Consider the following 14,882-nt stretch of genomic DNA (forward strand, 5'->3'; position numbering starts at 1 on the left):
CTCCCAGCATCAGTCTTTTCCAATGAGTCAACTCTTCGCATGAGGTGGCCAAAGTACTGGAGTTTCAGCTTTAGCATCATTCCTTCCAAAGAAATCCCAGGGCTGATCTCCTTCAGAATGGACTGGTTGGATCTCCTTGCAGTCCAAGGGACTCTCAAGAGTCTTCTCCAACACCACAGTTAAAAAGCATCAATTCTTCGGCGCTCAGCCTTCTTCATAGTCCAACTCTCACATCTTAATATGACTACTGGAAAACCCATAGCTTTGACTAGATGGACCTTTGTCAGCATACTAATATCTCTGCTTTTTAATATGCTGTCTAGGTTGGTCACAGTTTTTCTTCCAAGGAGCAAGCATCTTTTTTAATTTCACGCCTGCAGTCACCATCTGCAGTGATTTTGGAGCCCCCTAAAATAAAGTCTGTCACTGTTTCCATTGTTTCCCCATCTATTTGCCATGAAGTGATGGGACTGGATGTCATGATCTTAGTTTTTTGAATGTTGAGTTTTAAGCCAACTTTTTCACTCTCCTCTTTCACTTTCATCAAGAGGCTCTTCAGTCCTTCTTCACTTTATGCCATAAGGGTGGTATCATCCACATATCTGAGATTATTGATATTTCTCCTGGCAATCTTGATTTCAGCTTGTGCTTCATCCAGTCCAGCATTTCTCATGATGTACTCTGCATAGAAGTTAAACAAGCAGGGTGACAATATACAGCCTTGACGTACTCCTTTCCCGATTTGGAACCAGTCTGTTGTTCCATGTCCAGTTCTAACTGTTGCTTCTTGACCCGCATACAGATTTCTCAGGTGTAAGGTGGTCTGGTATTCCCATCTCTTTAAGAATTTCCCACCGTGTGTTGTGATCTACACAGTCAAAGGCTTTGGTATAATCAATAAAGCAGAAGCATATGTTTTTCAGGAATTCTCTTGCTTTTTCTATGATTCAACAGATGTTGGCAATTTAATCTCTGGTTCCTCTGCCTTTTCTAAATTCAGCTTGAACATCTGGAAGTTCACCCTTTATGTACTGTTGAAGCCTAGCTTGGAGAATTTTGAGCATTACTTTCCTAGCATGTGAGATGAGTGCAATTGAGCGGTATGTTGAACACCCTTTGGCATTGCCCTTCTTTGGGATTGGAATGAAAACTGACCTTTTCCAGTCCTGTGGCCACTGCTGAGTCTTCCAAATTTGCTGGCATATTAAGTGCAGCACTTTAACAGCATAATCTTTTATGATTTGAAACAGCTCCACTATTTCAGAGTTAAGCTTGAGGCCTAGTGAGCAGTTGGATCTGCTGAACTGTAGTCTGGCCCACCAAGCTGCCTACTGCCTCTCCATACTTGTCATGGAAGTAGTCATCCCACAACCTCAGCTATCTGTGAATACTAACCACCTTTCTTTACAAAGGTCAGGGGCCTAGGAAACTCACTCCCTTGCTGTGCCCCAGTGCAGGATCAAATGACTTCCTTATGTTGAGAACTAGTCCTCTATAGGCCAGAAGCACACACATACACATTCAGCCTGCCTCATTATAGTATAGGCTGATTTGTCTACACTGATGGGCAGGGAGTTGCCTGCCTGCCTGGTGTGAAACTGGAAGCAAAATGTATTCCATTTTTCTTGAGGAGCAGAGCACAGCACCTCCATATATAGCTTCACTTAAGGAAGGAGCAAAACATCCTGAATGGAGTCCCTGTGAATTTTTCAGGCTGGCAGCAGCAGCCACAGAGGGACATCAAGCCAGGGTCTGGGGATTTGGGGGCATCAATAGCTCTGGGCTCACCTCAATGCTATTTGATGGCTGACTTCCTCACTCATGCCCTACAAGGCTGCATCGCCTAGATGTGAGGAACTGAGCAAGACAGGGACATTACCCATCCCACCAAAGCAGGTAGCCACTCTTGCCCCCTCCAATGCATCCACAAAATAATTATTGTTTTAAAACATGAATATGACCCTGTCACTCTTTAGTGACTTCCAATAGCTTTGGAGGGGTAAGACCTAGAAGGAGAGCACGATTTGGCTCTTCCACTATTTTCAGAGTTGGTGCTACAGCTACTCCTCCCCTCCCTCAAGTTGTGCTGGCCTCTCTACTCCTGCAATGAGCCAAACTCCTTCTCATTTTAGAGCCTACAGTCCCTTTTTCTAAAAACTCTTCTTCCCCCTTTCCCTGACTAATGTATACTCATCTCTCGAGTCTTCGTAAGAAAGGGTCTTTCTGATTTCTTGGGCCAGGTTAGATCCCATGTTTTGCACTCTGATTATAGAGTATTATTTTCCTTCACTGTACTAGCATCATTCTAATTATCTAAGCATGTGTGTGATTATGTAATTACTGCCTTACACTCACAAGACCAAAAACTTCATGAGGGCAGGCAATGTACTAACTTTGTTTACTTTATGCCCAGTGCCAAGTACAGTGCCTGACATAGTATATCCTAAACAAGTTTTTTTGGAAGGAACAAAAAGAAGGAGGGACAGAATGAGGGAGGTAGAGAGGAAAGAAGAAAGCAGGGAAGGAATAAGGAAGGAAAGAAGCAGGGGATGAAGGAGGGAGGCAGGCAGGGAGAAAGGCAGAAAAGGAGGAATGGAGGTCCCAATGGGGCAAACTGGGAAGATATTTGATTCTCAGTCTCTAATGGGAGAGCTGGAAGGGTTAAATGTAGCTCTTACCTGAGGCCTCAATGCTCAAAGGCAGAAGTTGAACAGCAAAATATTGTCCATGGGATAATGCTGAGTTCAAACCACAGAGGCAGGTCCAAATGGGTCATCAGAGCAAAGGGGGTCTGAGGTGAGTATTAGGTATAGAGCAAAATGAGAATAGGAAAAGCAGGGAAGAAGAAGGCAAATAAGAAATAATCTATACAAATTCAGGAAACTGTAGGACAAGTCCACCAGCCAGGCTTATGTCTTGACCTAGCAGCTTTTTATGTATGGGTAATGCAAGTCTGATTAAAGGGACACAGACCACACACAGTTGCCATATATGGATACATATTGTTCCAGTAGCCTAATAAATTGGGACTATTGTATACAAACCATTTGCCTGTGAGTCTGGTTAGCTCTCAGAACACTGAGGAGACTGAATTGGGTTACAGTGTAAGCCATTTCAAAGCCTAGGACTGGATCCTGCCCCATGGTGCCCTGCCAACATACTGGAGCTCAGTGAAGCTCTGCCAAAGCAGTCAGCTGGCCCCTCCCTTGTCTACATCTCCAAGGCATCCTCTTTTGAAATTCAACATTTTGAACCAAAGTTATCAAGCTCTTTGAGTTACACACTGTCTCATATTATCTCCCTTCTTGATCATCAGTTTCTGGGCGAGAGGGAAAGCATCTAGTTCATTTTCTCATCTCCTATTGAGACTAGTATTAATACAATTACTTCAAACAGTAAGTGCTAAAAAATTATTGAATAAATATTGCTATATATTTCATAGATGCTGGTAGTGATTACACCAAAGAATTTTTTAACTTCTTGAGGAAAACCTTTTTAGACCTGAATTCTTTTTGAAAAATATAAGGAATTAGACTAATTAATCTCTAAAACATTTCCAAACTGTAAACTACTGAGAGAGTGACAAGGTCATGTCCTTGTCATTTATGTAAAAATATACATTTACAACCTCTCTATCACTTCTAGTATATTATTGGGCACATAGTGGGAACTCAATAAATGTTTGCAATGAACTGACTCCACTACAGATATATTTAAGCTGAGAAGAAACACAGAAACACATTCAGAAATGTGTTTCATATAAATTGCTTAAGAGTTGTACACTACTTAAAATATTCAAAAGAAATGTGTTATTAAATGGAGTCTGAAGGTGAATATTTTTTACAATATTTGGAATAACTTTATGATATAATAACTCCTTAATTTAATCTTTTTCTTAAATGTCTTTCACATTTTTATATGTCAAAGTTCCTAATAATAAGATAAACCAGATTAGCAGCTTACAGTTACGGGGGAGCCAAATGACTTACTATTGATTAAATTAAGCTATTCTTCATAGAGGAAACTGTCCCTCTTTCTACAGTTTCACAGATTCCACTCCCCACCCACCCTACACAATTGTCTCTCTTGTGTCTTAACTAATTTTTCAAATTTAGTGTGTCTACCCATATTTATGATATTCACAATTTTTTCACTTTCCAATGTTCCCTTTCCACATTCCTCCCCCATGCTTAACCACATGCCTCACCATTTGCAAAAATGGGTATGCCTTCCACAGTGTCTGGATCATCCACGGTATCTAGACTCTTCAGGACATCTGTCCTAGATGGTGGCTTTTGCATGAGCATGCTGGAAGTTGAAGCTTCTTCAGCTGAGAAAAAAACATTTCTAGGTTATCCTCAAGGTGGGATTCGGGGGAGAGTGCTCTTTATTCTCTTTCACTTTCTCTATGGCTCTCAGCTAGCTGTCCAGGGCATTTTATGCATAAATCCAGTGAAAAAAATTAGAGAAGTGATGGCTCTTATCAATAATTATCTTACCTCCAACAGATGGTAAAAGAGGTGACATAAAAGAGGTGAAAGCAGAACACATACGTAGGAACTTTAAGACTGGGGTGGAAGAGAAAGCCATTTTCCTTCAGGATTACATTTATCTTATAGGTTGTGGAGTGTTCATACATTTAATACACCTACTACCAGCACATGTGCTATAAATCTTGTTCTCTCTCAACTCCCAAGTCCTTCTTATCCGCCTGGGGACTATCCTCCCATAACAGACCAAAATCTCACCTAACACTTGTGAAGGGAAAAGACAGGACTCAGTCATAAACATTTTATCATAGTGAGAATGGAATAAACAAGATCAATTGACTGCTAAAGACTGCCTCTGCACTGCTGCTGCTGCTGCTAAGTCGCTTCAGTCGTATTCGACTCTGTGCGACCCCATAGACAGCAGCCCACCAGGCTCCCCTATCCCTGGGATGCTCAAGGCAAGAACACTGGAGTAGGTTGCCATTTCCTTCTCCAATGCATGAAAGTGAAAAGTGAAAGTGAAGTCGTTCAGTCACGTCTGACTCTTAGCAACCCCATGGACTGTAGCCCATCAGGCTCCTCCATCCATGGGATTTTCCAGGCAAGAGTACTGGAGTGGGGTGCCACTGCCTTCTCCCACTAGTAAGTCTCATATCCTGTACTGAGATTCCTGGCAAGAGAATCCATTCTGTTACTGGAATATGATCAGGAGACAATGGTACCTGTTCTCTGAGGAGTCCTGACTAACTGGCGAGACTGAGTTACACACATGAAAAATTTCAGATGCAATTCCACTTTACGCATGGTTGCCTCCTAGAAATAGAGACAGAATATAATGCAAATCAACAGATCTATGGAATAATTAAGATGGACAAAAATGACATGGACCAGGTATGTTCAATACTAATAGGCCTTAGGTCCTGATACTATAAAATGTCAGCATATGAAGTGATATATACTATGTACTTTTATATATTCGACAGGGCAAGATATCCTGAACTCAGCAAGTATTTTCTCCACCAGCTGAGAGGAGCTAAAGGCTGGAGGCCTCCAGTTCAGCCAAGTCTGACCTCAGACTGTGGCTGTCATCTGGGTCTAGAGTGCTTACTCAGAAGCATTTCTCCAAGACTTCTAGATGGGCCTGGGTCCTGAGGCCCACCAAGCTGGGGGACTCGGTGACGAGTCTAAGTGAACAAACGTATGCCTTCTCATTATTTTCTTTTAAAAATAGAGAATAAAGGTTAATCAATTCAGTCCCACGAACAACATGGTCATCTAGTTCTTCAGAGAGCAGAATCCTGGGATGGATCTCCGGATAACTTTCCTCACACCTCCTGGAGGAGCGTTTCAAACTCGTCCATCTTTCTGGAAGTTTCTCCACTTTTCCAGAGTCTAGCCTAAGCCAATCCCAAGCTGTCCCCCGCCCCACCTTTTCCCCAATAGCCAATCATGCATGATAGGCTGCAAAGAGTACAGGACTGCAAGTTAAGAAACTTGTTTCCTAGCCCCAGATCTGCCATGTACTTCGTAACTTTGGGAAATGATTCCACTTCTCTGAAACTCGTAGACTAAATGATGGCCAATAACCTCTACAAGCACTAACGTTTTGTGATTCTCGCTAAAACATGAATCTTGCCAGAGCTAGATTTAGCTCAGGTCTACATCTGTCAAGGTGGCTACCGGTTCCTGCAGTTCAAGGGCCAGAGAGAAAAGCTGCCATGGAAACCAAAGCGTGAGCAGAAATCGCCGAGCGGAACCAGAAGGCGGCGGGTAAGGGGGCCGAGGGAACACAGAAAATCGAAGGACGATGGGCACACTAACAGTATTCTAACAAGGAGAAGGAGAAAAAGCCCAGACTGAAAGAGGAAATTATGACTACAGCCTTAGATGATTCCCTTGGCGTCTCAGGCCTCGCCACACTGCGCAGGCGTTCCGCGGGTCCTCAACTCTGCTCTTTGACCTCTCGCCCCACCCCCCCCCTCCTCCGCAGCCTCGGAACAGCTCTTCCGGTGTTGTGGAGGCGGTTCCGGTTCGCGGCGGTTCCCGGGTTTTGCGTTCCGCGCCCGGCCGGAAACCCCTTCGCATAGCAGCCGGTTCCGGTTCGGTGAGTGGCGGCGGGAAGCTGGGGGAGGGGTGAGGATGGAGGGAGCCTTGACCGGGAGGCAGAGCGGGCCCGGGCCCGGCAGCCTAGGCTGGGCTGGACGGAAGCGGGGACAGCTGTGGGGAGTGCGCTTTTTCCTCTGCCCCGCCCCCTGGGACCACCTCTCCCCCCTGCTGTCCGAGGCCGCGATCTGGCGGGTGGCCGTTAGTTAGCTTTCCCGAGGCCGTTCCTTGAGGCCTCTTTCTCCGGGGTCGAGGAGAGGCCGTCTCCCTACGGTCACGGCCGGCCCCATCTCAGCGCCTAGTTCTACTCGTGAGGAAAAGGCCAGTTGGGATTTCGGGGCTTTCCCGCCAGAGCAGGTCTTCTCTCAGGGGAAAGCTGTTTTCATCGGGAAGCTCAGCTTTTCTGTTATACGTGCTTCACCTCCCGCCTTCCTTGAGGCTTGAAAGATATTTCTCGACTACTTCTGCGTCTCATGTAAACATTTCTCCAACTCTTTTACTCTGTGGTATCTCCCAGAGATGTGATACCGCTAGTGCCACCACCAGAAAGAAACGTCTGGACTCTCCTGCCCAGGTTATGAAAATCCCCTTAAACTGCCGCCGTTTGCTTACCTGGCTTATCGCCTCCTGGTAATTCCCTTGAACCGTCTCTTTCTTGGTGTCCCCTATAACGTGATCTCTCTGGATATATGCCCAATTTCTCTCGAGCTTGGTGATTTCTGTTTATCGGTGCCTTTGCAGTATTTCCACTATCTTGTTGGCAATAACTCTTTGCTTTATCACTTTCTCGTCAGCCTTGTTAAAGTCGTTTCACCTCACGTTTGTTTGCTTTTTATGTTTGGGGTGGTGGTGATTCTTGTGAAATTTATGCCTTTTAGAGGCCCCCAACTAATTGACTTAGAGTTCTTCTTCCAAGTGGATGATTTTGGATGATTTTAGATCGTATCATCTCCTAAATCTTTATAAAGATAATTTGTGTTAAGGGCTCCTGTTGAAAGATAGATTACACTGAACTTGAAATTACAGTTACAGTGCAACTTCAAGCATATCTTTAAGAATGATCCCTTAACCTGCTAGTTTAGAGATTCCCTTTTCTCCTTCAGTCTCATGTTGGAAGTCTCATTTGTTGTGGAGAAGCCTCACTCACTCTTACTTAATTCCAATTAATTATCCCAGCTGCAAAGATGGTCTTCCTATCACCCATCTGATGACAGATCTAGAGGCAGCAAATGAATTAAAAAACAGGTTCTTCTACCTCAAGCTAAAGTGATGTAATTCTTGACTACTGCTTTGGAAGTCTTTTCCTTTTCTATACCTGACTCCTACACCTTCTACCAGTTGCACCAGCTTTATTATCTTGTTTTAAGTATCTGTTGATGAATCTGGTTTCCTCCCTCTGACAGTGAGATTCTCAGCAGCAGGGACCAGTTCATACTCATCCTTGTATCCCCAGTCCACTCTGTGTTATTGGTGCACAGTAAATGTTTGTGTGTGTGAAAGAAAGTGAATCCTTTTTTTAAGGATTTTAAGGTGTTAGAGTCTAATTTGAGTGATGCCTTTTGAAATATGAAAGACAACCAAAAATTGCATAATGATATAGTGCAGACTGTTTCATATAGATAATTTTCCAGAGTTTGTAATAGGATGATTCACATGATCACTTCCACACCCTTGTCATATCAGAAATTATTCTTACTACATCTTGGTCCTGCAAAAAGCTAATTGTATAGGGCCTCTCCTCAGTATATACTTTCAAATAGCTTCATGGTAGCTCTAAACGTTCACTTTTATAATCACCTCTTTGCATGTATGTCTTACTATACTCATTACGTTTTGTTATTGTCAGGACTTTGCCATCATTTTTTTTTCTTTCAGATTTTTTGTTATCTTGTGCTCAGCCACTTATCTGACTCAACTGAATACCTGTAATTACTTATATTTTTTTCGTTAATTAAATGACTGATGTGAAGTAGAAAATTAAGTACTAGAATACTCTTAGAAGGAAAAATTTCTCATGCTTGAAAGAATTTGGTGGCATCAGAACTTCCAGGGACCACATTTCATGTTGGATCTTGGGGTAAAATATCCTTTCTCCCATTATATTTGCACAGTGGCAAAAAGAAAGTAGCATAAGTACACCAAAGAAGCTGGACGTGCCTGGGAAATGCCATGGACAGAGGAGCCTGGTGGGCTACAATCTGCAGGGTCGAAAGAGTCAGGACTTGGTGACCAAATAGTAGCAGCAGCATTAAAAAAGTGTGGATTCCCCAGATTTAGCTAGGGATTACCTTTATCTTGCCAAAGTGTATGAATCCTTCAATAAGGATATGTTGAAGGATGTGAAATATTGTGATGTTTGTTGAAAGAGCATCTGCTTATAAGTGAGGATGCCTGGATTTTTGTCTTTCCTTTGTCCCATCTTTGTGATTTCAGGCAAGTTACTAAACCTCTCTGGACATAATTTCCAATGTTCTTTGATTTCTTGCTTGCTTCCCTTTCACCTCTATCTCACCAGTGCAAAGGAAGTTAACATGGGATTGTTCTAATGGGCACCAGGCTTTTAAATTGGCATTCCTTTTAATATAACAAAAAGATTAGCGGTAACTCCTGACCTGTGGGCCCTCAGAATTGGGGGCAACTGGTGGACAGGAAGAAAAGAGAGGCAGAGTGTCCTCGAGATCTTTGGAAGTGCTGAAATGATTAGACAGTAGAAAATGAGGAAATATTTTAAAACTAACCCTGAAATAAATGTCCCCTCACCCCTTCCCACCCAAGCCAAACAGGTGTGTTTTGAAACTTTAAATACGATAAATATTGAAAATACAGGTTTGTGGGTTTTGTGTTTTTTTTTTTTTTTTCCCAAAAAAGACTAGTGGTCACAATTACGGAATGGCTTGAAAGAGTGAAATGTGAGAAAGTCACTGCTAGTTTATTGGTTGATAGGATTTTTTTCCCCTTAATAGGGGACCCAGGGAATTTGGCTTTATTAAAAAAGAAAGAAGGGAAAAGAATAATCTGGAGAATTACCAGATAGAAACCTTATAGTAAGTTGAGCATTTGGAAATATATTTGAAGCCTTAATCTAAGACTTAAATTCTTTGGGAAACTCCCCTGGCAAGACTAGGTAATCAGATAATTAGTTAGTCTATACCTATGCCAAGAAAAGCTCAAGCAGCCTTCCTTAATGTGTGCACTTCAGTGTTGGGACCATAAAGGGTTCCTGGTATTGTCATCCAGTCTCTTTGGTTGAAGCTCTGATAGTGCTATGTGGCTGGTGAAGTGCTCAGTCTTTTAAAAAATATGTGATAAGATTATGAATAAATAAGTGTACCACCCCTAGTCATCTCCTTGTAAATCTTCCAAGAAGCCTTGGTCCAAGGATGTGCTAGTTCCACCAGCTAGGCTTTTAACTTCTTTTTCTGGGCAAATTAGACATATCGAGGAGAAAATTTCATATAGGCAAAAGGGCTTTGATTTGTAACCATTTGATTAATGATGGGGGGGGTATTTAATACAATTGTGATGAGTTCTTTGATTGTCCTCAGAATGTCTTATTGCTTTTTGTTTGGCCTGTAAGACATGGGGAAGAGAAGTGTTAATAGGACTGCTATAAGATCTGTTACTTGTTTATAAAGTGGTTTAGCATGAGGTGATAGAGCAATGGATTGGGAAGAACGTTTAGGTTGTAATTTCAGTGCTGTCACTAACTTTATGATCCTATGCAAATTAACCTCCAGTGTTGGCTCTCCTGACCCGCTTTGTGCTGTAGTATTCTGTGGGTAGCCCATAATCGCTCTTTAGTATAGCACAGGTTGCAGAAATGTTTGGAACTACCTTAGGCTAGTTTTAGTTTCCATTCTCTTCCCATCAACTTGCCTTACCATCTTATTTTTTCCTTCACTAAGAATAAAAGCACCACTTCTGAGTGGCTTCATGTTCTATAATTATATGAAAGAGATGTTTCAGAATGTAATCTTTCTGTTTTCTGTCTTCTTTTATAGGGCTTTGTATCTTTGCTGAAGTCAGTGATGTGAAAACACCTGACATGGGTAAGACTGATTATGAAGTAGTGTTCAGTCCTTTTACTCTAATTAGTTAAGCTGGAATGAAAGAATATTTGCATCTATGCTTAATAATATTTTCAATATTTGGATTTTTGTGTTCATAATAATTTTAAAGGAGATCTCGTCCTAATTATATAATACAGTATATCAAACAATTTTCTTTTGGTCGGGCTGTTCTTTATAGTAACGTTTTAAAGCATTTTCTCATTCATTGTATTAAAAAGCCAAATACATATTACCAAGTATTACTATGTGCAAGGCCTTTTAAGTACTTAAAATAGTTAATAGTATCTAGTAGGTGGGCTTCACTGGTGACTCAGTGGTAAAGAAATCCATCTGCCAATGCAGGAGACAAGGGTTAGATCCCTGGATCAGGAAGATCCCCTGGAGAAGGAAATGGCAATCCACTCTAGTATTCTTGCCTGGGAAATCCCATGAATAGAGGAGCCTGGTGGGCTACAGTCCATGGGGTCGCAGAGTCAGAAACGACTTAGCCACTAAAGAGCAGTAGCATCTAGTAGCTGCTGTTATTATCTAAGACACAGAGATTTAAGAAACATGCCTAGGATCACACAACTATAATTAGTGAAGCCAGAATTTAAGCTCAGGCAGACTGGTTCTTTAATATTGTGTTATACTGTGTGTTACGGGCTTCCCTGATAATTCAGTTGGTAAAGAATCCGCCTGTAGTCCAAGAGACCCTGGTTCTATTCCTGGGTTGGGAAGATCTGCTGGAGAAGGGATAGGCTACCCACTCCAGTATTCTTGGGCTTCCTTTGTGGTTCAACTGATAAAGAATCTGCCTGCATTGCGGGAGACCTGGGTTTGATCCTTGCGTTGGGAAGATCCCCTGTAAAAGGGAAAGGCTACCCACTCCAGTATTCTGACCTAGAGAATTCCATGGACTATGGGGTCCCAAAGAGTTGGACACGACTAAGTGACTTTCACTTCACTTCATACTGCTTATTATATGATAAATAATTTGATAAAGGTAAAATTTTAATTTCATTTAGCTAGTAGCATTGAGAAGTAATTGTGATTGAAACATTTCCCTTTGTTCATAGTAGTTTATGTCTGTAATGAGACCAATATAAATAAGGTCAAGACTAGTAGTCAGTTTAAGAATAGGGTGGAAAACCTGTACAGTTAGGTCTTATAACATCGCATGTGTTTCTTTAAAGTCCACATTAGTCTTCTCTCTACTTTTTTCTCCTTTTGCTCAGTCTCTCTTCTTTCTCCTGGTCATTTGTTTCCCTTTTCTCTCATTGCTGTTAACAGTGTGAATCACTGAATTCCCTTCCTCTCATTTTTTTCTGTTCTAGCTCTTTTATAGTAATAAACCCCTCAAAAATGGTTATAAAAGTAAGGTTCTGCCACAGTATTACAGTAATTGAGCTGATGTCTATTAAGAGCTATATGAATAAATCATGCTTTTTGCAGAAAAAATTTTCACATGGATTAAATTTTACAGTACCTTTTTGAGTTGAAATAGGAAATAAACTGGGTTAAGAGTATTTGTTTTGAATGGTAAAATTTTTCCCTATTTTTTTTAATATTTAAAATTTTTTCTACAGTTAAAAAAATCAAAATTTTCTTTTGGGAAGATTTCATTGTTTTTAAAACTTTGAATTAAGCTATTTTTATTCTTGTACAAGTCTTGAACTGTTTAGTAGATGATCTCAATTCCAAATTAACCAATTTCTGCACGTGGGCCTCTTTTTTTTTTTGACAGGGACATTTTGAGATTGCCAATAGTTGTGAAGGAGAGAGGTTTTATTTGATTGTAGAGGTGTTTGGGAGAATTCATTTTTATTAGGTGAAAAGATTGGTTCATGGAAGAATAAATATTGAAGCATTATGTGACTTGAATGAATCTGGACTCTCCCCAGATGATATTGCTGATAGGATGAGGATGGATGCTGGAGAAGTAACCTTAGTGAACCACAACTCCATATTCAAAACCCATCTCCTGTCACAAACAGGTTTTTCAGAGGACCAGCTTTCACTTTCTGACCATCAGGTTAGTAATAATTTTCTTTCCTTAATTAATGTATTATTTAGGCTTAAGTTTTCATCTGATAGGGTTTAAATGCCACACTTGAAAACACAGGCAAATATGTAAACTTTTTAGAATCGGTAACTAGTGTTTTTCTGGTAGCTCAGCTGGTAAAAAATCTGCCTGCAATGCAGGAGACCCTGGTTTGATTCCTGGGTTGGGAAGATCTGCTGGAGAAGGGATAGGCTACCCACTCCAGTATTCTTGGGCTTCCCTGGTGGCTCAGCTGGTAAAGAATCCGCCTGCAATGTGGGAGACCTGGGTTTGATCCCTGGGTTGGGAACATCCCCTGAAGAAGGGAAAGGCTACCAACTCCAGTATTCTGGTCTGGAGAATTCCATGGACTGTATGGTCCATGGGGTCACAAAAAGTTGGACACGACTGAGAAACTTTTGCATACTAGTATTTGGAATTTTGTTTGATATGTTAAAGTTAAGATAAGAACCAGGCTATGTATGAATTCTTGGAGAATGGTACCTTTTAGAAAACTCTTTATTCCTCAATATTTTATTTATCAATACACAGATCAGTGATCTTTTAAACTGATGTCTTAAAATCGCTGAGCGTTAAATGGGAGGAAGTTGAAAATATACAACAGCTCTCAGATTTCTCTGTTCTATAAAGCTTAGTTTCTCAGGGATCAGGAGCATCAGCATCATCTGAGAGCTTATGAGAAATACAGAATCTCAAGCTTTATTCCATACCTATATCCATACCTGAATCACAATCTATAGTTTAAAAAGTCTCCAGCTGATCTATATACACATTAAGATTTGAGGATCACTGTTAATAAAGCAATCTTTCTCAGTAGGAAGCCATTAGGAACACAGCGTTGCTGTGTTCAGAATGTTTAGCATCCCAAACCCCTGGGCACTTAATACCTATAGCATCTGACCCCATTAATCATTTTGATAACTGAATACATATCTCCACATTTATAGATTTGTACTAGGGTACAGGAGCACCCCTGATTAAGAACTGTCCTGTTATCAAAAGAATCAAAACCAGGTTGATTTTGTCAGCTGCTTTGTTGTGTGATACAGCTGGCTTTGAGAATAGGATATACTAGATACATACTACCTTGTAATGAGCATTCTATGAACTAAGTTGTTTAACAAATATTTTCCCATTTTTTCCCCTTGAAGCCTTAGTCATTTCATCAGATTGTCTATGTGTCTTCCTTTCTTACTAGCATGCAGTTTATTATATATATACGTATATTTAATTGTTCTGAAATGTGTCATAATCTTGTCTAATTGTGTGTTTTTCCTAGTGTCAATCTTTATTGCATTTTATTGTTAAAAAATATGGCTTAAAAATCTTTTGTCTTGTTTAGATTTTACCTTCCAGGCGAGGAAATTTGGACCGGTCTTACACTTGTTCTACAAGAAGTGCAGCTTATAGTCCAAACTATTTTTCAGGTATGACACATTACTTGAAGTCAAGGTATTCCTACCTTTCAGTCTTCTTAGCAAATCGTTTGTGTTTACTGTCTCTAAAAGTGAAAACATTGTCAAAAGCAAAATGGTATTTTTTCCACTAAAACATCATTTTAGTAAGCTATTTGTGGTTGCTATAATACTTCACTAATCTAGTCTCAACCGAACATTTTTTAAAGGGAAAGTATTTTTTTTGGAATCAGTTCTCCTACTTGCTTATTATGCCATTGTAAAAAGCAGTACAACTCTGGTTTTGGGTTTTTTTTTTTTAAGATATGTGTATGTAATGTGAAGGATACTTGTTTTGTACTGATTTAAAGCACAGAGCTAGCCTATTTGTATTTGGCTTAAAACCATAAATTCTGAAAACTTATTTCTACCCAAGCTTGTCCCTCCTTTAGGGCAGGAAATGTTCACTACGTGTTTCTGTCTAGCACCTGCCACAGCCATGCTTGCATATTCAAGGGCTTGCCTTTTCAACTTGTGATCCATAACAGAAATCAGCATTCTCTAGGCTACTCCTGGCCCCTGGCCTGCCTTACTTTTCATCTGCCCCCTTCTTAAGGTTTGGATTTGCAATGATCTGGCTCTGTCTTGGGGAAACTTAAGAGTTTTTTTATTGGTTAGCCTCCTGGCAGCATGACCCAGGAAGATTGTAGTGGTCTTCCAAAGTTTTTCACTCCTCATGCTTTCATCTCCTCACCTGACCACAAGTATGGGAATATTAGCC

General features: G+C 40.8%; 2 protein-coding genes across 7 annotated transcripts in view; one reads left to right on the top strand and one right to left on the bottom strand.

The window, feature by feature from the left end:
- The window catches only part of PFKM (phosphofructokinase, muscle), a 43,361-nt gene extending 38,052 nt beyond the window's left edge, over positions 1–5,309 (bottom strand). Inside the window, exons 1-2 of the mRNA XM_010805037.2 lie at positions 5,213–5,309; positions 4,208–4,330 (exon numbers count right to left, since the gene is read on the bottom strand). Coding sequence (XP_010803339.1) covers positions 4,208–4,330; positions 5,213–5,294 — 205 coding nt within the window. The 5' untranslated portion in view covers positions 5,295–5,309. The remainder of the gene's footprint in view (positions 1–4,207; positions 4,331–5,212) is intronic.
- A 716-nt stretch (positions 5,310–6,025) lies between these two features.
- The window catches only part of SENP1 (SUMO specific peptidase 1), a 52,728-nt gene continuing 43,871 nt past the window's right edge, over positions 6,026–14,882 (top strand). For 2 of the 6 annotated variants that reach the window (XM_024991961.2, XM_024991964.2), the window contains exons 1-4: positions 6,026–6,594; positions 10,595–10,642; positions 12,547–12,677; positions 14,050–14,134. In XM_024991961.2, the coding sequence (XP_024847729.1) occupies positions 10,639–10,642; positions 12,547–12,677; positions 14,050–14,134 (220 nt within the window). In that variant the 5' untranslated portion in view covers positions 6,026–6,594; positions 10,595–10,638. The other 4 variants (XM_024991962.2, XM_024991963.2, NM_001206876.1 and 1 more) reach the window with 4 other exon arrangements.

The sequence above is a fragment of the Bos taurus genome, chromosome 5 (genome assembly GCF_002263795.3).
Source record: "Bos taurus isolate L1 Dominette 01449 registration number 42190680 breed Hereford chromosome 5, ARS-UCD2.0, whole genome shotgun sequence".
In the NCBI taxonomy this organism is placed as follows: domain Eukaryota; kingdom Metazoa; phylum Chordata; class Mammalia; order Artiodactyla; family Bovidae; genus Bos; species Bos taurus.